Raw genomic sequence first — 23,045 nt, 5'->3', positions numbered from 1 at the left:
CTACCATGATTTCAGAGATTTACATAAGAATTGTGCCTCTATCCTTCTACCCTTCTCTGGTTTCCATCGTCTAAATTCTCTAATTTTTCATCTTACAGAAAACACTACCAACACATGACCAAAGAAAAAAAAAGTCTAGCCTGAATGTACTATATCAATGTCTAACTTACCTCATCGTTCATTCTCTCTGCCAGAGTATTTTTAATTTTCTTTCTTTCTTTTTTACAGAATCACATTTTTTTCACTGCCTGCAGGGTGTTAGGACAGAGAGCCCCCACACTGGCACCTCCAGCGTGTCATGTATTTAAAAGTCCCTCGCCTCTTCCCCTGCCACCTCTTTTTCCCTGGAGCCTCGTTTTTTTGGCAAGCTAACTTTTCCTGACGTCTTGGAATAGTTCTCCGGTACACACTGCCTTTCTTCCTGACCTACATGTCCACTTAAAGCCACAAACCTCACATGTCAACTGTTTTCCTCCATCAAGTCAACAAGTAAAGCAAACAAAACCACATTCAGTATAGATATTTATTCTCATTTTCCAAGCCAGGGGAGACTCAGTCTAAGGTCTATTAACAGATTCTGGATAACGGCAAAATCTGGAGACAATATGCCAATCAAGGTCAACTTGTTCTAAAAATTCATGTCCTAGGGTCCAATGGCTGTCAGATTTATGTCTATATCTGCTGCAGCACCACACATGGTGACTGTCACAAAGAACTTGATGAACTGGATGAATGTATGATTCCATTGTTGAGTTACGTATTATGAGAACAAATGCAATCTACCCTAGCAGAACCCAGTTAGGTAGATGAGGTACTTTGCCTTGACCCATCTGACTGCTATAGATATCTCACCACAGAACAGGATTATGGAATCGTCCAGAGGCATGAATAGGTGCTGAGGCTCTGGAATCAGATTCTGGCTTAAAAATCTTGGCTCTGCTATTTTATAGTTGTGTGACTCTGAAGAAGTCACATAACATGTCTAAGTCTCAGTTATCTCATTTGTAACATGCAGATAAACAGTGCCTTGCTAAAAGATTGTGATAAGGATTAAATGAGATGACTGTGTAAAGTATGCAGCACATACATGTACAGAGTAAGCATACATTTATTGTGCTGGTGCAGAGAGGTTAGGACAAAAAGTCAATGAATGGCTTCATATAATCACTGCCTAATGTTAATTCTGAAAGAACCCAGTGATCAGCACTGATCAAAGGTCACTTTGTTAATATAAAAACATGTGATTTCACTGTGGCAGGAGTGAATCTGCCCTGATTTTCTCATACTCCCTGCTATATTCCACCATGCACATCTGACTATGTGGGGTCACAGCTGGGATGCTGTTAGTCCTAGTGCTGGGCAACCAGCTCATGTCCGCACATAGGGTGTATCTAGAGACTATGGTAGTTTACTTCTAGTATACCTCAACAGAAAGGCTTCCTCCTTGGGGTTGGAATAAGTAACATGCTTTGTCCCACATAGACTAATCCACAAAGCAGGGTCATGAATCTCTCCACAATATTTTCAGATTTGTTTTTATTTTGGTGGAGGTGTTAGTTACTAGTTGCTGAGGGGTGGGCAGGGGAGGGGATAATAAGTTAAAAGGCCCAAAGATTGCCCCATATCTGTAGTGTCTTACATTTGGGTGCGGAGAGCTGGGATTTATACTGCCCTCGGACCAGCCTGCAGGTGGACCCATCTCCGCTGCACACTCCACAGTTATCTTCCTTGGCGTTGCTTCCCAGCTGGTGATCGCAGCCAACCATCTAACAAGAAAGAGAGATGTGTGATTCAACCAGGTGCCTACTGCTCAAGCACGGATCCTCCCATCATCCAAGGAGGCATAAAACATGCTTCCTGTGAATGGGACTGACTTCAGCTGGAATTTGCATCAAGCTAAGGAAGAAAAAACAGCATGGGTAAAGATGCTTAGTTCAAATAAACAAACAGAAAGATAGGTGGGATGGGAGAAGGAGGGTGGGAAGGAAAGGGAAAGAGAGAAAAGGAGGGAGTCAGGCAGGGCAAGAAAGCGAGGGAGAGAGGAAGATTCTGTACTATTGATATTATAGAATCTTACTTCAAAAATAATTCCCACTGTCAGTAATTATGATTGATTCAAATCACACACACACACAAAATACAACCATGAGGTAACTGTGACAGGAAACACTTAATGAATAATCTGCATGTTTCATGTTCTTTAGAATGTAAGATGCATAAGGGTAAGTATTCTATATCTTGGGTTCATTGATGTAGTCCAAAAAACTAGAACAGTGCCTGGAACACTGTAGGACTTCAATAAATATTTGCTGAATGATAATGAAATACTTCTTTTTCTAGCTACAAGAAGAGAAACAATCACAGAATCAGCCAACTGAAACAAGGTTCACCCATGTGTGTGTGGTGGGCACGGAGGCCTGACCCGAGGGGCGGCAGAGATAACTGACACTAGGAGCCCACTGTCTGCCTGGCCCTGTGCTCTGTCAGGCACAGTGCACATATTCATCCTCAAAACAATCATGTAAGACAGCCCATTTCATAGGGGAGGTCATGAATCTTGCAGAGGTCACTTAGTTAACAAGTAGCCAAATTCTAAATGCATGTAACAAAATATTTTTGCTTAGTCCAAGTCAGGCTTAAAAAAATCTCAAACATTTATCAAGTACATAGGCAAACTCATTTGTATTCTTACTCTTTCCTTTCCAATGTTCAAGTTAAAAAAAAAAAAGAGCAAATCCAAGCTCTATGGTTGTATTTCTATAGTTCTCTTTAGATCTAGTATCAAAAGACTTATTCTATTCCCAAATTATTTCAACTACTGTCTTTGACAAAATAAATTGAGAACAGTTAATGACATTTGAAGGAGCTGATCTCCATAAAGTCTCCACAATTCATCCTGTCTTTCAAAAATCTGGTTGTTTATTAGACGTTTCTTTGCGGTCTGATTTTCCTTTAATTAATAATTGCAAACACATGGTTAGGCAAAGGCTAGAAAAATAAAATTATCTAACATTGTGTTATAAATGTACTGTTTTTAAATGTGTTAATGTGTGTGTGTTTTTTTTATTAAAAGCACACGAGGCATTTTTAAAAATAGATGACAAAGCACAACTCCTTCAACAGCTGTACATTTTTTGAAATGCAATGTTGTCATTTAGAAAACATAGTGCCTGGCTCTTAAGCGGGGAGCAAAAGTAGGCTAGCTCCATGTGGAGTGGTTCACCGTGGCGAATCAGCAATGGCCCTCAATAGGTTCAGAGGCTTCAATGAGTACACAGCAGAATTCAACCAAACTTCCTCCATGCAGAGCCAAGCACATGCTGGCTTAAGACCACTCTGATATGACTGCTGTAAAGTTATTTTCAAGATGAATCCACACTAGAGCTGAGCAACCTCTGTATTCACTCTTATGTTCTGAGTGCAGTGTGCAATGGGAAGGCAGAAGTAAATTATTCACAAAAGATCATTTAATCATTCAGCCAACAATAATCAAAGATCTGCTATGGGCCAGGCACTGTGTGAGGAACAAAATCCCATGATCCCATTAAGCACATAGGGGCCCATCCTCAGGAGACTTAGAGTCAAGTAGTCGAGGCACATATTACTTTAATCATCAACTACAATAAATGTAAACTGATAATCATTATACAGGCTATAAAACGCAGACACATGTTACTCTGAGACCATAAAATATGGAGAATGTCATCTGGTTTGTGAGGCCAGAGAAGACGTCCCTAAAGAAATGGATTTTGAGCGGAGATATGAATAAGGAGTCAGAGTTAAGTAGGCCAAGGGGTGGTGTTGCTGTGAGGCTTACAGCGTATTTCAGTCTTACCTAGATACTAGCTAAATAGAAAGTAAGCAAAAACCCAAGCTGGCCAAAAATCAATCAATCAATCAATCAATCAATCAATCAATCAATCAATCCATCCATCAAATTATCAGAAGATTAAATCACTGGATTGCCTTAGTAGGGCTGAGACAACATGGCAATCTTAAATTACGGAGTCTTCAAATAATCATGGACTCTCCTGTTATTGTTTGGAGTTGGAAAGAGAAGAATTTTACCTTACAAGATTCTGAGCTCAGTGGAAGGGCGAGATAGACACCAGCACGGGAATTTTCACTCTCAGCTATCTCAAAGCTGCCTGGATTTATCGTTAAAGAAATCTCAGGTTTCTCAAAAGTGTTAAGTTTCTTTGGAAAATTTTTAAATAGGCTCTGATGTCTCTACAGGAGGCAAAGAGATAATCATGAAAAATCTCCCTAACTCTAAAGATTTCTTATGGTTTGAAAGCCATTTTTAAGAAAAGAACAGTCCAGCTTCACAGATCCAAAATAGCAGTCATGTTAGAAATAGCTAAATAGAAGGTGACATATTTTAAGGCTAACTTGGGCAGACCACCAAGAGTTCTCAATGTAGACTTATGGACCCCAGGATATGAACCAAGTCAGTTCTAATGGGCTTTGTTTAACTTTAGGATTGGAAAGACAAACATCACCCGACACAATTGCTTTCCCCAACTCTGTATCAGCTCCTTGTTAAGATGCCAAAATATTCTAACTCAATTATTTTTAAAAATGTGGAATACTTTATTATCAGATAAAATGTTCTTATTTTGGTCCAAGTGGAAAATTATTTGCAGTTATAGCAGAAAAAATTATTGTTGACATACCTTAATCTGTTGATTTTTATAACTGTCAGATTAATTAAAAACTAATTAAGCTGTTATTTTAAGATCTATTATTGATAACAGAGAAAAATAGGAATACAGAAATGGGCTTAATTGGCAGGTATAATTCCAGACCCCTCTGTGACTTTGCAACATGTTATTATTTCTGCCTGGAGTGCATTCTCGCAATTCTTTATTTGGCAAACTCCTATTCATCCTTCAAACCCCAAATTGTCTCCTTCTCAAATTTACCAGATTCCTGAGTTAACTGCTTTATTGCTTCATGTTTCCTCCACCTGGTGTTCATAACACTATGTGGCAGAGATAAATGGTTGCTACCCAATACCCATCTTCCTTATTTTTCTCAGTCACAAAACATCAGTTTTATTTGAGGTGGCAATATGTCCAGTTAAAAGTATGTATTTCTCATTGACTATGTGGCCAAGCTGTAATTCGTGAAATAAAAGTAGAAGTGTGTGGGATTCCTGGGAGCACACTTCCACAAGCTGACTTAACTGGGCAAGGGCCCTTCTGCTTTCCTCCCTTCCTTATATTGGCTCTAGTTACTATCTTGGAAAATGAGACAATCTTGAAAATGGAACCTTGCTTTAAGGAAGGCAGAGCAGAAAGAGAAAAAGCCTGGATTTGGAACCCTACTTGGACTGATTACATCTTGACTTATTTTTTGTGAGAGAGTAAATCCTGTATGTGCTTACGCCAGTATAGTTTTGCAGCTTCTTTTATATATTCTCAATTCAAATAGTTGCATAACTTATATTGAGTTTAATCTGGTAAAATGCCTGTCTCTATACCAGATCGTGGGCTCTTTAAGAGCCCCTTTTCATTAATCTTTGTTATTTCTGCTGCTTACCACAGTGTCTGACACTTGAGATGCATAATGAATGTTGGTGAATTAGTGAAACACAGGACACCAAATATAATGATTTCTTAATTTCAAACTAGGCTACAGCGACGCAACCTGCAATTGCAATCATTGATGATGCACATATATACAAAAATGTGCATGTGTGTGTTTATATGTATTTGCTTATATCTGTGTACACAGAGAAATAGACACACTATTCATGACAACTAAGGGCCAAACTTAAACCTCTGTCCTGATGCACAAGAATTACTGTAAAGGTCTATACTTTTTAAGAGACTGGTTTCCAAGTGCACCTACATTCATTATTAGTAAAATGTCACTTATAATCACTAAGTTCCCAGACTTACCCCATTCTGGCCCAAACATTAAAGTGAGATAATGACCACTCATAACTTTGACAACTGCATAGAATTTTTTTGTAAAGGGTGAAAAACTAACAATATCTTGGCCTAATGTAGCTTATTAGTATTCTGCTACTAGGTATCAGCTTAATACTGTGGTCTAACACCCCCACCCACAATAGCACAGTATCTTTCTTTCTTTCTTTCTTTCTTTCTTTCTTTCTTTCTTTCTTTCTTTCTTTCTTTCTTTCTTTCTTTCTTTCTTTCTTTCTTTCTTCTTTCTTTCTTTCTTTCTTTCTTTCTTTCTTTCTTTCTTTCTTCTTTCTTTCTTTCTTTCTTTCTTTCTTTCTTCTTTCTTTCTTTCTTTCTTTCTTTCTTTCTTTCTTTCTTTCTTTCTTCTTTCTTTCTTCTTTCTTTCTTTCTCTATTTCCTTCCTTCTTTCTTTCTTTCTCTCTCTCTCCTTCCTTCTTTCCTTCCTTCCTTCCTTCCTTCCTTCCTTCCTTCCTTCCTTCCTTCCTTCCTTCCTTCCTTTCTCCCTCCCTCCCTCCCTCCTTCCTTTCCCTTCCTTCCTTCCTTCCTTCCTTCCTTCCTTCCTTCCTTCCTTCCTTCCTTCCTTCCTTCCTTCCTTCCTTCTTTCCTTCTCTCTCTCACTCTCTCTTTCCCTCCTTCCCTCTCTCCCTCCCTCCCTTTCTCCCTTCCTTCCTCTTAAAAAAGCTTTAGTCTCGGGTGACATAAAAAGTGAAAAACTCCAAGATGTTTTTGTTGTTTAAACTTCATTAGTGAGGTCATTAACTTTTGTTTTTCTATCTTAAATGTATGCTTTTTGCACACGTGTGTATACATGCACACAGATGTGCAGTCTTTCAACTTTTGAGTAGAACACATACACACTTAGCGATGCTGATTTTCCTCCATTCTCCTTCAGCATTTACTAAGTGTAGGGGGAAAAACCCTCCCTAAACAAAAGTCGGACTCTAACATGCAGTCCAAGTTGGCTCACAGACTTTTCGCATGTCGTGCAGATTTTAGGCATCAGTCCTAAAGCATGTGCTGATAGGGGTTTCTTCCTTCACTTTACAGAGCTGATAGCAAGTGAACAGGCAGAACACAAGACTGAAACTCTCTAGACATTGAAATATGTATAATAAAATGTCTTCACTAGGAGCCACAGGAGAAAGAAAAGATCACCATGTAAATAATTTGGAGAATGTAAATAAACACAATCCATAAGCAGATACCATGCCCCAGACTGACACGCTCAGATGGCTTCACATTGGCTACATTTCAAATGGTTTCCCATAAGAACCTCCACTTCTAGCATTAAATACTGAGCCAGTGATGTCAAGCTTTTCTGATCCAACACCATGAGGTAAGAAACTTTTAAATCCCTTTATTTTCAGCACTGGGAAAGACAAATATGGAAAACTAAACTCTGCAAATCTGATCACAGCTGGTCTTATTTATAATTATTTAATTCAGATAGAACTTTATGTGGAAGACTGTGTTTTTACATACATTATAACTCATTTACTATTCACAGGAACAGGGAAGATAGTATATTCCAACATTATCATCAAAAGATTTAGATACAGATTGATTGTTTATGATTTACCTTATTGTAAAAAGATTTTTAGTTTATACTCATGATACAACACAATGTAATTCTTGAAAAAAAAAAAAAAAAAGAAAAAATGAGGCAAAAAAAATGAGGGTGAGAAAGGTGACTAAAGCCAGAAAATAGAACTACATAGAAAGCACACTGTAAAGTCCTATATATTTGCTAGAAGGGGGTCACATAGCTAGATGTCAGTTTCCTAGAAATGAGAAAAACATGAGCAGTTATAAGGGGAACAGCATCTACTGAGTCTTTCAGAAAAACAAATAGGGTAATGCACTGCTTATAGTAGATGCTTATTAAATATTTATGTAATGAATGAATGATACACTGGTTCAGGAAAACCATAATTACTCAGAGTACTGAAATCCTAGATATACAACTGCTGTGAGTTTTCTGAAAGAAAGTGCCATGTAACAATGGCTCAATAACTTCTGAACAAATAAATATAAGGAGTTTCAAAGAAGTGGTTCTTCAGTAACCTTTGGTGAACCCTAATGGCCAGGGAACATTTGGTAAAAGCAAATTTAAGAAGCCAAAACAAATCCCCCAGGCACAGAGCATTGTGATAGTCTGATTTAATCTAAGAACAGACTTTACTGTACCTAGCACTGGCTGGCAAAAATATGGCCTGTGTGCAGCTGTTTTTCCTTCAGGATCCAAAGCAGACATTGCTAGTCAAGGGCAGCACTCTTAACCACTAAGATTTCACGTGGTTCCAGATCCTCAATGACGTTGCACTTCAGAAGCTAAATCCAACAGACTGTGGCTATCATGTGAGGAGCCTAAACCAATGTACCATTCCAGGGACAAAGACATAAATTGGCTGACTATCTTTTGGGCAATTCTCCTGAAATATTTCTCAAGATTAACATTTTCTTAAGATTTGAATGGTTTCAGTACAGATTGTAACGCTGAGGTTTAGAGAAGACAAACAACTTACCTAAGGTCACATAGCTGGTAACTGACAAAACCCAAATTCAAACTTGAGATTCCTAAGTTACAGAAGGATGTCTATGAACCCTGAAAACACACTATCCTGCATTTGTTATGGCAATGGTGAACAGTGACAACAAAATAGAACATTTCTATCAAGATCACCACCACTGGAGGCAGACTTATGCACAGGGATGAACAGATGGCTTCATCTGTACTATGTGATTTGGAAGCACATATAGAAAGGAAATAGGAAGGTACCACTCCCCATTTACACTTCTCCTCCACATCTTCTTAACTATCCTTTTGCCACATTCATATACATATTCATGTTATACACACTACACCTCTCATGGTTTGCTATGGGGGCCCAAATTTCCTCCCTTACAGACTTGTTTCTTTTCAACTATGGTTTTAATATGAGAAAACAAGATCCCTGGTCATTCACAAAGGTGCTAATCATGGTCCACGAACTATGTTTAGTATTTCCAAAAGCCTAATGGAAATATATTTACCTGCAATAAAACCACATAAGGTCACCCAAACACCAACCATCTCATTATACACATAAGCTGAATCCTGATATTTATTGCATTTATTCTTAATTGTACTCAGGTCTTTAAGTCATAAAATAGGAAAACAAATTATTACTTAATACATTCAGTGTTTTGAGCAAATGGAAACTTCCAAAACACAAGGCCCATAGGAAAAAAAATAATAAAGGACTCCTTGTTTTAAAAACTTGGGAACCACTGGCATAGTCCTTTGTTTGTTGTTCAATTCCCTTTGGGAGGCCTAACACATGAAGTTGTTGATTATACTTAAATTAAACCAAATCAACTGAGCATAAGACATTGTGCTGGCTCTAATGGTGCTGCAGGGAATACACATAAGTAGTAGGAGGCATGGTCCCAATCTAGGGTGAATGGGTTTAATCCGATCATTTCCTCAAAATAGGTGAGAACAGAATGGGAGTAAAATCACTCTGACTCAAGGTCAAAACAGCATGGAGGAGGAGAAGGCAGAGGGGAGAGTCACGTGGAGAACAAAAAGTGAATGAGTGTTTGCCCAACATGTGCTGTATTTAAGTATAACATATACCTTTTCAATCGATTCTTATAATATTCCTAATAATTAGCTAATTTATAAAAAAAAACAAAAAAACAACAACAACCTGAGAATCAGAATGGCTCAACAACTTGCTCAAGATCACATTAGTAGGAATTGGCATGGCTGCAGTTGCAATCCAGGCAATGTAGTTGATGAGTGATCCTCAATTCCATAACAGATTATGTTTCTCTCAGGGGTTGGAGGGTGGGGCAGAGACAAGAGGAAGATGAACATGCATTTGTCAGCACACTTTGTTGCCAAAAGCAACACTAGCCTACAGCTCTAAATCCTGAGATTGAGTACCAGGAAAAAAGTGGGATCTTTTTATTCAGGAACTGTGAAAGTATGTCCTTGCCCTAGCTGGTTGGCTCAGTGGATAAAGCGTAGGCCTGGGGTATGGAGTCGTGGGTTCAATTCCCGGTCAGGGCACACATGAGAAGCGATCATCTGCTTCACTTCCCCTTCTTTTCTGCCTTTTCTCTCTCCTCCCCTCTCACGGCCAGTGGTTCTATTGGTCCCAGCGTCAGCCCCAGATGCTGAGGATAGCTCAGTTGATTCGAGCGTTGACCCCAGACAGGGGTTGCCGCGCGGATCCTGGTCAGAGCACATGTGGGAGTCTGTCTCTCTATCTGACCTCCTGAAAGAAAGAGAGAGAGAGAGAGAGAGAGAGAGAAACCTAATAAACAGATAAACAGGCTCTTTTTTTTGGAAGCAAGTGAATATACTGTAAAATTACTTTTGTTCTCACACACACCACAGGGAAATTTTGGCAATCACCCACAGATTATTGGGCAGCTGATAAGATGTAGCTCTGTTACATTTTAATATACCACTATGTGAAAAAAATTGTGTGAAAGCATTAATTCCTTTTCCTTCAAGAAAAGATTTTCCAAAGAATCGCTCCCCATCTAGGGCAATCCCCCCACTGGGTTTGCCCATCACTGGTAGGACCACTCAGCTCTCCTGTACTCATCAGAGTCCCTACCACGGTCACGAGGGTCTCTATCACTTAACTGAATTACCTCTCCGACCTTATCTTCCTCTGGCTCACTCTCCTTGCTGTCTTCAAACACACCAAGCTTTTTCTCATCTCAGAACAGCACAGCTGTTACCTCTACCTGGAGCTTTCTTCCTTAGGCACCTTTACAGCAGCTCTAAGTCTTCTGGAAGCTTTCAGCTTCTCAATAAAGCTGACTTTGACCAGACAGTTTCAAGCTGATTCCCTCCCCAGATCCAAGCTCTCTTACTCTCTCCTATTTTCCCTTTTATTCCATGGCACTTATTTTATAATACAATACAATTTACTTACTTGTTAAGTTTGATGTTTATTTTCTATCTCCTAATAGACTATAATATCACAGTGGATCTAATAACAAGTAACTAAAAAAATTTGTTGAACGAATGAATGAAGTATGTAGTAGCTCCCCCTAATCTGCGGTTTCACTCTCAGCAGTTTTAATTACCTGCATTCAACTATGGTCTGAAAATATTAAATGGAACATTTCAGAAATGAAAAATTCATAAAGTGTAAATTGCCTGCCATTCCGAGTAGCGCGATGAAATCTTGTACCATCCACTGTCTTCCGCTAGGGCGTGACTCATCCCTCTGTCCCGCTTCTTCACGCTGCGGTCCCTGCCCATTGGTCACTGAATAGGCATCTTAGTTATCAGATAGACTATCCAGATATGCAGTGCTTGTGTTAGAGTAACATTTTTTTTTTTTTTACCCAATAATGGACCCAAAGCACAATGCTGGTAATTCAGATATGCCACAAAGTGCTTTCTTTAAGAGAAAAGGTGAACATTCTCAACATCTTAAGGAAAGAAAAAAATTGTACACTGAGGTTGTTAAGGTCTATGGTAAAAATGTATCTTCTATTTATGAAATTGTGAAGAAGAAAAAGAAAATTGGTGCTAATTTTGCTGTTGTACCTCAAACTGCACAAGTTATGGCCCTAGTGTGTGATAAGTGCTCAGCTAAGATAGAAAAGGCATTAAATTTGGGGGTGGAAGACACACAGAAAACATTCTCTGATCTATGACATCGTGCAGCACCAAAAAGCACTGGACCTATAACACTTCAGCAAGGGACCCCTGAAAGGAGTGAGTGCACTCACATACCTTTTTACCTTTTATTATAGTGTATTGTCATAATTGTTCCATTTTATTATTAGTTACTGTTGTTCACCTCTTACTATACCTAATTTATAAATTAAACTTTATCATAGGTTCATATATATAGAAAGAAACATAGTATATATATGGTTCAGTACTATCTGTGGTTTCTGGCATCCGCTGGGGTCTTGGAACAGACCCTTTGTGGATAAGGACGGACTACTGTACAGGCAAGGCTACAAGGGACAGGGATATATTATGGTTTCAAAATTTTTTCCTTCTCTTCCCAACCTAGAACATAACAACAGCCTCTACCACTTAAACTCTCTGCCACTAGTTCCAAAGACTACAAAAGAGCTCTCTGTCAAAAAGAAAAACATCTCTATGGGTGAATCAGGTTTTAGCACTGTAATCTGAGAGTTTAATTTCTACTTGTCACTTTGCCTGCTATGTCTCTAGTCCTTCAAGTCATTACTCCAGAATTGCCTCGGGGTATAAATGCTTATTATTTCCAGGCACGTATCCCTCTGACCTCTTTTCCACTAGGCACAGTGCTCTGGGCATCACGCCCCAGTTCTGACACCAACTCTGGACCTGGAAACTCACTTTGTACTTTGTCTCCTTAGCGCCTGAGTCTTGGCTTTTCCTAAGGGATTTTAGCTTGGACACCCCCTGGCCTGACTCTTCCCATTACTCTGCGTGAGCTCCAGCCCTTTGGCTGGTTATTTGGCTAGATCAGAGCTACAGTCTTTCTCAATCTCCAATCTACCCACCTTATCCCCATCAAATCACCTCTGTTGTTAGTCTAAAGGAGAACCTGGTTCCAGAGAAACAAGATGTGCCTAGGTGCTTTTTTTAAAGGGTCCCATTTCTATTCTCTTTATTGTTTGAGTTAGAGATATTTTCCTATGCTCCTCCTCATTAGCTTGCTTACCCTGAAGTTCTACAGATACTGTGGTATCACCACTGCTTCTGTGGTGCTTACCTCTTTATATTACAAAGTAAGTGAAAGAAAGGGGGATATCAATGTTAGGGCCATAAGACAGCCGATAGAAAAAGCACTGAATTTTTTTGATTGCAAACATTTTTAAGACTTTTTTCCACTGCTGCCTTTCTGAAGATCAAGATCTGAACTATTTAATGGCTGGATAAACACCCTGAAAGGGAAAAAGAGAATGACTAAGTCTTATTTCCAACATATATTAAATTTCTCAGGTGCTACCAGTCTGATTTATTTTGTTCTTTTCTTATTTATTTCAGGGTCTGCTTTTAGTTAAATGTGTTTGTCTGGTAGTCTTCAGCAGAAATCCTAAGAATTAACTTAGTATAGAAATATGTGCATACAGACACTAGAATTCATTCTCAGCACATGGTCAGGGGACTTTTCTTTAACAAGCTGTCTTCTCCCTTCCCTGCTTCCAAAATTAGGGTGTCTGGAGAATGTGAAACAAAATTATACAAAGGCCTGACCTCTGGCCTTGCTTCTGTCTCTCAGACTGTGAAGTACCCAAGAGGGAAAGTGTTGAATTTGGCCTTACTTCACATGGCATTAACTGTAATTCTTTGGGAATTGTGGTGACCTCATGGTATACTTTGACATCACTGCTCAGACTCCCTTCTGCTGTTGGGCATTCGTTTTTGTTCACACACAAGAGTGCTTTGTCGAGAAGAAAGGATAGCAGCTGGTCTTCTGCCCTGGTACAAATGTGGATCGTTCGGAATGTGTCTGTTTGGTAAGTCACCACAAAGTAGTCATTCTGCTACAATGGCTAGGACTCATTTACACTCAAATCTCTGGAAAATTTTGTGAAAATTTATATCTAAAGAGTTCAAAATTCAGATACAGGTCATCAGTCAGCAAATTCTGCATAGAGTAAAGCTCTTGTTTACATGTCTGAACATGTTATCTGAAGTCAATGTTCCAAAAGCAGTAGTATGCTGGCTGTATGTGAATGTCAAGACTAGAGCTGAAGAAACAGGAAAGGTAAAGAGGGATGTATCTATCTCTCAAGGCACTTCTCCTGCTGTAATTGTTCAAGCATCCCAGGTCCACAAGTCACAAGGGCTTCTGCTGTTCCCTGGCTCTTACCTCCATTTCTGGTTATGTCCCCAAACAAATGACTTTATACTAAAAGAGCTACTGGTACTATTATTATTCTGATTCAAAGTCATTCAAAGATGTCCTCAGCTGATATATTTCTTCTTGTTTCTTTTCCTGGCTTCTCTACTGCCATTTCTGTCTTAGAGTACAGTCTTAAAAAACTGCTCAGAATGGAGTTTATGCAAAAATATCTATAAAATAATTTCAAATTTCTGTTTCATATGGCTCTAATACCTGCACAAGACAGACACTTTTCAGATAAGCTGGAGAAACTAAAGGTTCAATTTAATGTTATTCCCATAATAAGAAATATGATTTTTTTTACTTTGTCACAGAACAAATACAGCCAGATATAATCTTAGGTCCTATCATGAGACCTGTATTTGTTAAAAGTATTTTTTCTCTCTCTGGAAATGTTACCCTAAAGCAGACCATAGTGTTCCATCTCAGCCTTTGATCCACACATTCACTTCCCTGGCCACTTCTCAACCTGGCATGTCATTACACCAAGACTATACCTTTTGTAAAGCCCTACCTTGGTCATGAAAGAGGCAGCATGACATCGTGGGCACAACAAACAACTCAACCTGGATGTGATAATCTCTTACCATTTCCTTGACTATATCACACACTCCAGTGTGAAATTCAGTTCTCATGAGTTACAAGAGAATAATCAGGTCTACTTTCTATACTCTTGTAAGAATTTGACATGATAGCTTATACGAAAAGTCTACTACAGGGCCTACCACATAACAACTTTGACCACCTATGCTGGAATTTCTGGGACAATTCTATTTCCAAACCTTCTGCTTCAGAGTTCTCATAATTATCAGACCATAAGTGCTGATTACTTTAGGGGAATTTGTGGTCATTGTGCAAATTGGTACTTGCTTCTAAATGTGGAAATGTATCTGAATCTCTAAAGGATGCCTTAGTGATCTGAGCACCTATAAACTTGTCTCACAGTTCCAAGAACAAGATCAAGTTTACAAAAGCTAAGATCCATTTCAGTTTCTCTAGATTTGACAACAGCAAATATGAAGTAAGATTATAACCCTAGTCCTGCAGAAGAAATAGACTACTTTAGAGGACAGAGCAGATGGAGCCTAACTAGAGAACAGGTTTTAACTTCCCTCTATCCTGCTAAGGTAGCCAATAAAATAGAACTATGCCTGGTTTTCTCTTTGGAAAATGACAGCTGGGAGTTTTTAAGAATTCTGTTAGAAATAAAAAAATTGCTGTGTTGTAGCAAATCATCTCCTTTGCAGCCAACTCAAATGAGAGAGGAATGCTTAGAATTCTTAAAATATCCTTCCTTAACTTGCCAATTCTAGACCACTAATCCAGAGTTAATTTAGGGCCACTTTCAAATATGTATAAGCAAGTAATAATCACTAAATGTATTTATTATCAACACAAGATAAAGGTATCTCAAAGTCATTCTTCTAACATCTGAAATTTAGGGAAAGATATGTTTTCCAGGGCTGGAGCAAGAGCTTGGCGTCCTGTCTTCTCCTTGGGAACCCGCACCCATGTGAGTGTGTTGATATTAGTTGAATTTAGTGAAACAAACTAAGTACTCAGGAAATTCATCTTCAAAATCTATATGTTTTCATGGGGAAGAAACTTTGAATTCTAATGTGTAAGTAAAAAACCAATCAATTACTTCTTTTCTTAAGATGAACAGTAGCTTTCTTGAAACTGGAATTCAAATGGCTTATTAATCAGAATTATTAATAAACCGGTCAAAGCAGTCACAAAGCCCTAAGAGAAAAGTAGACTGGATGATTTCTAAGGGGCTACTCACTTCCTGAGCCTGATGAAAGGTGAGCTGCTGGATGCGGGACTGCACTGTGCTGGAAGAAGGCTCTGGTGGTCAGACAGCCGCCCTTCCCATCTCCAGGCTGTGCGGGCAGGACAATCAGCTGCATTTTGCTGACTCACTGTGGTGTTGACAGTGGCAAAATGAACTGCTACTTCTCTCATTTTAGACAACAACAAATCTACTCAGAGGCCCTGAGATAAAAAGAAATGACTGTATACATTTTTCCTATTCAGAAAGAATGAGAAAATTCTTCTAGCCACCCACTCACATACATAAAAATAAATTCTTATTCTTTCTTATTGTAGCCTTAGTTTCAAACCAGCTGAAACTATAAATTTCAAATCGGACAGAATTCAACACTCAGTATATCTCTAATTGGGGAATAAAATAAAATTAACATTTAAATTTAGGAATATTTTAAAATTTAAGTTTTTATGATAGTTATAATTGGTTTTTAGTCAGTTTTTTAAAACTACTTAAAAAGAGTTAACACAGGAAGCTTATATATGTGCTATCTTCTAACCTCTCTAAAGGCACCCAGATTACCCACCTCCGTGCCCTCACCTTACTGCTTCCTAGTGAGCTGTAGGCAAAGAAGAGAAGAAACCTTATGGTTGATGCAGCACTCATAATTTGGACATGCTAAACCAAGTAACGTTTCTTTCACATGTTTTATGTATAGGGTATTTAATTGGTGATAACTTACATTTTTAAAATATGCAATGTGTTCTTATTAATATAGATTTAGATATGTAAGTTTAAACTAAAGAGTTCCCAATTTTACAAGGCTAAGTCTATCTACACTACATTTGCTAAAAAAAACAGGATTCAACCATTGATTTTGTCATTTCAACTATTGATTGTGCTGTCATTTCAAATGGATTCTTCACATGATTTTGACCTAGTCTTAATGTCATCTTTTTCTACAATAAAATTCCACTATTTAAACCTGAACTATTTTCTGTAAGTGTAGGTGTGTTATAAGGAATCCCTTACTAGGACATATGTCAAAGAGAAGATAAAAACATTTGTTAGTATCAGCACAAAAATTTTTATTAACATAGAGCCCCCCAGAAATCTATGCACTGAGTTCTCAGATGATTTCCAACCATGATTTTTTAATTCTTTCTAATGAATGTGACAAGAGCTAGGACAGATGGATGGATTTCCCTAGGATCAGAGTGATTGCTTGCCTCAGCAAGGTGTGGTCTTTCCCGCTGAAGTCTGCCAAGCCTCCTGTTTTATGGCTGGTGAATGCCAGTTGTACCTGAGTTGTCAGGAAGGTGTAAAATAATCTCAGCCACAATTGTTCTGAAGGGTGGGAAATTACACTAGGAAATTAAAAACTGTGGCAATGGACAATTCTCACTTATCAAATCTGATGTCAAGAAGAGGCAACATTAAATAGATAATGAAGAGGAAAGAAAGCACTTATTAGGGGCCAAATACTGTTAAGTGTTTTGCAGAGTTCATGGAGCCTGTACACAAACTCTAACTGCATGGACAACCCCAAAGCAACACCCTATGTCACCTACTTGAAAAATGGCAGAACTGGAATTCCAATGTCTTTCTAATACATCCGTTGAGTCCTCTAATATACCAGAGGACTTTGGAGTCAATAGTGTCCATGTTCAAAAGAGTAGAGTTGCACCACATGTATGTAGCAGCCACTCACATGAGAGCACACTATTGTAAGAAAGCTTTTTAAAATTGATTTTAGAAAGAAGTAGGAAGAGAAGGGGAGAGACGGGGAGAGGGGGAGAAGAGAAGAGAGGGAGAAAAGAAAGAGGGAGAGAGAGAGAGAGAGAGAGAGAGAGAGAGAAAGATTTGTTGTCCCACTTATTTATGCATTCTTTGGTTGATTCCTGTACGTGCCCTGACCCAGGATTGAACTGCAACCTTGGCTTGTTGGGAAGATGCTCTACAGAACTGAGTTATCCAGCCACAGCCATAAAGAAATGGTTTTTGAGGAAATGTTTGTACCACTCTGTTTCAAAATCTAGCTCAATACACATCAATAATGTTGTCAGAGTTTGTGCTTTAGTACCCAGCTAAGGGCACTTTAGAGAGAAACATTCTCCTGAACCAATTTTGTGGGAGACAAAAACTTCCAAAAAAGTCTCCAAGTCTTCTTCTAATAGGATGAAAATAGCCCCCTGCACATTTATTTTCAAAGCTTGCCTGTAGCTTGGCTTCAGCATTAAGTCAGTTATTACCTTAAGCAAAGGAAAAAACATCTCCAGTAGCAGCTGGCAAGACTAAGGAAGTGAGCAGGGAGGGGTGAGGAGCAAGAGAATGGAAACTGAACTCAGCCCAAGCACAGCTCACATCTGGGCAGCCTAACCCTGCAGAGACCTTACAGACCCTGCCAATGGCCAGTGATCCTGACCTCCTTGTGAACTTTTTATTTGTACCACGCAATGTCAGGAAGAAGAAGAAAACCCAGAATGACACCCTGTCAATTCCACTGCACAGCACGCTGACTTGAACACACAGTTCTCACAACAGTACCTGTCTCTGCTGCCCGCTCCCACCCTGGGTCAAGGGCCAGGGCTAGTGGCAGTTAGAGTGTGGTCCAACATAAAAGTAACTTTACACTCAGCTCTGACCCTCTCTGTCAAAGGCAAAAGGAAAACATTTTAAAAGCATGTAAACAAAATATTTTCATATTAGTTTTTATTTGAGAACCTCACATAATTCCCAAAAGCAGGAAAATTGGCAGCTTTAGCACCAAAAATCTTCAAGGCAACAGTAGGATGGGGTGAGGATCATGGGAAAAAACTCACATCCTGAAGGTACAGTTCTGTCTCTGGCCTAAACCAAAAGCAGTCTAATCATTTCTGTTCAAATTTCCTAAAGCAAGGGCAGAGTCCACAGCTGACCACAGTCATGCATTGCTTTATGATATGTATACTGCCAAGGATGTGTTCCTGGACCAAGGGCTTTTTGATAGTTTCACAGTGATAACTTCTTCTGCAACGGGACTAGAATGTTATTTTAGACATACAGTTAACTGCTATTTCCACTACAATGCAAGCTGATGGTTCTAATTAGATATTAAGGGGAAAAAAGGCTGTATTTTGTAGACAGTCATTTAAACTGGAGATGTGCATCTAGCCTGCCAAACATGTAGTTGCCATCATAAATCAACACCCGAATACATAGCAGGCTCCCATTCTCTGAAATACCTCACTGGTATGCAAAGAGGCAAGCTATGCTTTTATTTATTTCCTACAGCAGCATCTCACTATTTTGATGATTATTTTCTAAGGTTGGGACAGCAGAGGGAGGAAATGTAGGGAAGAATACAGGCTAGAGGAACTCATGCCCAAACATTTGTAAATTGCTGAAAACATTTCAGCATCATGATCTCCATTGCAATGAGCAAGTCCTTTACTCAACACCCTTCCTGTGAAGGGTATTGTACTAGCTGTTAAAGGGCAAAAGACTTGTAGAAGTCACAGCCAGGCTTTAGAGGACTTTTTAACCTAGAAGTATGAGAGTAGGAAGCAGAGCTGGTGGGGGAAAAAAACGGATGCAACTGCTGTGAAAGGCTGTATGGAGATTCCTCTAAAAATGAAACAAATCGCCATATGATCTAGAAATTCCAGTTCTGGGTGTATACCTAAAATGATTGAACACAAGGACTTGAACAGATATGTGTAGCCTCATGTTCATAGCAGCATTATTCAAAATTATTCACAATTATTCCCAAGCATCCATCAACAGATGAATAAGTAAAATGTGTTACATGCTGTTGAATTAAATAAACAAGGGTGCCATTAGATTGATGTGGCTCTGATGCCAAAGTGGTCTACATAAGCAAATCAAAATCTAAGCTTGTAAATGCCTCAAGGTTACAAAACCAAAACATCAAGGACAACCAATCACAAATAGCCCACTAGACCGTGAGCTATTGCTAATCAAATAACTTCCTTTCTTTGCTTCTGCACTTTCTCTGAAGAAGTGTTACTCTGGCTCCTGTTGGTGGAGTGCTCCTAACCACTTCTGGTTTGATGCTGCTTGATTCTAGTTGACAAATGTTCAAATAAACTCCTAAATTTGTAATATGCCTCAGTTTATCTTTTAATAGGTCATATAATGAGATATTATTCAAGCTATAAATAGGAATGGAATTCTGATACTAAATACAACAAGCAGAGAACATAAAGACTTTATGTTAAGCGAGATAAATGAGTTGCAAACGGGCAATTATTGCGTGATTCCAAATATATAAGGTACTTAGCATAGTCAAACTCAGAGAGACAGAAAGTAGGAAGATAGTCACCAGAGATTGAGGGTAGGCAGGAATTGGGAGTTACTTTTCAATGGGTATAGAGTTTCCATTTAGGAGGATGTAAAATTCTAAAAATAAACAATGGTGAGGCTTGCCATCTATGTACATGTATTTAATGGCAGTGAACTGTATATCTAAAAATAATTAAAATGCTAAATTTTATATTATGTATAGTTAATTTACCACAATAAAAGATAGGATGTAGGAGAGACAAGATGGCGTTGGAGTAGGCGTATGTACCAACATCTACCTCCCAGAACCAAAGTGGATTACAAACTAATTTTATGAACTATCATCTGGAAAAACCAACTTTGATCTAAACTAAGAGGACTCTTCAACCAAGGAACACTGAGGAAGCCACACCGAGACTGGTAGGAAAAGCTGAAACGCGGAGAGGGCCGCCCAGTTCCCCGGAGCGAACGGCAGCAGGGAGAGACTTGCGTGGTGGGAAGTAAGTTTAGCAGAGGGGAAAGGGTCCTGAGCCCCAGGAACAAAGCCCCAGCCAGCAGCCCCAGAGCCCAGAAGAGGCGTAAGGACAGTATTTAGCTGGAAACAAGTCAGGATACTGTTTGTGAGAAAGAGTCTGATTTCTCAGACTGAGGATCCTTCTTAAAGGGACTGCGCAGAACATCTCTCTCAAAACCATTCACCTGGGGCTCCTGGGTATGGGGGGAGAGAGGAGAGGACCAGAGTAACAGGAAGAGAGTGTAATCTAGGAGGCACAGGGAGAAACATTTTGGGAGATAGCCACCCTAACCCCTGCGACGAGTCACTCCCCAAAGCTGAAGTGAATATTTCCCCAGAAACAGCAATACCAGCAAAGGGAAGAAGGAGAGCAGCCAAACAAGCTCCCCCGCGGCATTCAGAGCAGAGTCGCATAGAAGGAGGGAGCTTTTGGGTCTACAGTAGTGAGTCTTAGGGTCCGAACTGCAACGCCCCCACCCACGCGGCTCAGGGCACGCCAGAGGGCAGGCGGCAGCCAGAGACAAAAGCACGGTTCTGCTGGCAGGGGCAGAAGCTGGCCACCGGGCTCAGGTGTGAGCTCAATCTTGCCCGGCTGGGGAGAAGGGGGTGTGCAAAAGCGGTCAAGCTCAGCTGCCGGCAGCCTGTAATCCAGCCTGCAGGAGAAGGGCGGGAACCCCGGAAAGGGTGGAGACCAGTCCCTGAGCAAGGGCAGAGGAGCACAGCCTTGCCCCACCCGTGCAACCCAGGCTCGAGGTCTGACTTGGTAGCCGGCTCCTCCTGCGAGGGTGGAGCCAAAAGCCCAGAAGATGCGGGGTTCCACTACTGAGCTGAGCTTGGGCACGCAGTCCTGCCTGGCGGTAGAGCCAAGGCTAGCAGCCATTCCTTGAGTGGGTTCCTCCTGCAAGGGCAGGGCGAAAGCCCGGAAACAAGCGGAGACCCGCAGCTGAGCAAAGGTGCTCGCCAGAGCCCTCAGGACTGAGCATAACATCACACACGGGGGCGGGGCAAAGGCCAAGGCCACCAATGCTTGTGCACCCGAGCACGTGATTACAGTCACTCCTGTGAAGAGAAAATGCAAAGGCAGAGAAATACAACACAAATAAACCAAGAGAAATACCCAGAAAAGGACCTAAGTGAATCAGATATAACCAAATTACCAGATGCAGAGTTTAAAATAACGATTGTTAGGATGCTCAAAGATATTAGAACAACCATAGATGGCCATTACAAAAACCTAAATAAAGAGATAACAAATATAAAAAAGGACATTGAAATAATAAAAAAGAATCAGTCAGAAATGACAAATACAATATCTGAAATAAAGAATACAATGGAAGGAATTAAAAGCAGGATGGATGAAGCAGAGAATCGAATCAGAGTTAGAGGACACGATAAATAAAGGCACAGAAGCAGAGCAGACAAAAGAAAAAAGACTCAAAAAGTCTGAGGAAACTCTAAGAGAGCTCTGTGACAACATGAAGAGAAATAACAACTGCATCATAGGGGTTCCTGAAGAAGAAGAGAAAGAACAAGGGATAGAGACTTTGTTCAAACATATTATAGCAGAAAACTATCCCCAATTAGGGCAGGAAAACATTTCACATGTTCAGGAAGCACAGAGAACTCCATTAAGGAGAAACCCAAAGAAACCAACACCAAGACACATCATAATTAAAAAACCAAAGCTAAATGATAAAGAGAAAATATTAAAAGCTGCTAGAGAAAAAAAGACTATCACCTACAAAGGAGCCCCCATAAGGATGACTTCTGACTTCTCAACAGAAACACTTGAGGCCAGAAGGGAATGGCAAGAAATATTCAAAGTAATGCAGAACAAGAGCCTACAACCAAGACTACTTTATCCAGCAAGGCTAACATTTAAAATTGAAGGAGAAATAAAAAGCTTTACAGACAAAAAAAAAAAAAAAACTCAAGGAATTCACTGCAAGCAAACCAAGGCTGCAAGAAATGCTAAGGGACCTGTTGTAAACAGATCAAAGGAAAAAAAGAATATAGCAAAAGAGGAATACAGTTTTAAAGAAAAAAATGGCAATAAACAATTACATATCAGTAATAACTTTAAATGTTAATGGATTAAATGATCCGATCAAGAGACATAGGGTAGCTGCGTGGATAAGAAAACAGGACCCATACATATGCTGTCTACAAGAGACACACCTTAAATCAAAAGATGCACACAGACTGAAGATAAAAGGATGGAAAAAAATATTTCACGCAAATGGAAATGAAAAAAAAGCTGGGGTAGCAATACTTATATCAGACAAAATGGACTTTAAAACAAAGACCATAGTTAGAGATAAAGAAGGTCACTACATAATGATAAAGGGAGCAATCCAAAAGGAAGATATAACCATTATAAATATCTACGCACCTAATATAGGAGCACCTAAATATATAAAGCAGACTTTGATGGACTTAAAGGGCAAGATCAACAGCAATACTATAATAGTAGGGGATTTCAATACCCCATTAACATCATTAGATAGATCCTCAAGAAATAAAATTAACAAAGAAACAGCAGACTTAAAGGACATATTAGATCAACTCGATTTAATAGATATCTTCAGAACCTGTCACCCTAAAACAACAGAATATACATTCTTTTCAAGCACTCATGGTACATTCCCTAGAATAGACCACATGTTAGGGTACAAAAGCCG

The 23,045-nt window shown here is 39.4% G+C and overlaps 1 protein-coding gene across 5 annotated transcripts in view; it reads right to left on the bottom strand.

Annotated features, from left to right (window-relative positions):
• Nucleotides 1-23,045, bottom strand: part of ADAMTSL1 (ADAMTS like 1) — a 1,002,857-nt gene that overhangs the window by 297,494 nt on the left and 682,318 nt on the right. For all 5 annotated transcript variants that reach the window (XM_066368243.1, XM_066368245.1, XM_066368244.1 and 2 more), the window contains one exon: nucleotides 1,640-1,766. In XM_066368243.1, the coding sequence (XP_066224340.1) occupies nucleotides 1,640-1,766 (127 nt within the window). The remainder of the gene's footprint in view (nucleotides 1-1,639; nucleotides 1,767-23,045) is intronic.

This window comes from Saccopteryx leptura, chromosome 2 (genome assembly GCF_036850995.1).
Source record: "Saccopteryx leptura isolate mSacLep1 chromosome 2, mSacLep1_pri_phased_curated, whole genome shotgun sequence".
Classification (NCBI taxonomy): domain Eukaryota; kingdom Metazoa; phylum Chordata; class Mammalia; order Chiroptera; family Emballonuridae; genus Saccopteryx; species Saccopteryx leptura.
This window is presented reverse-complemented; position numbering and strand designations above follow the sequence as displayed.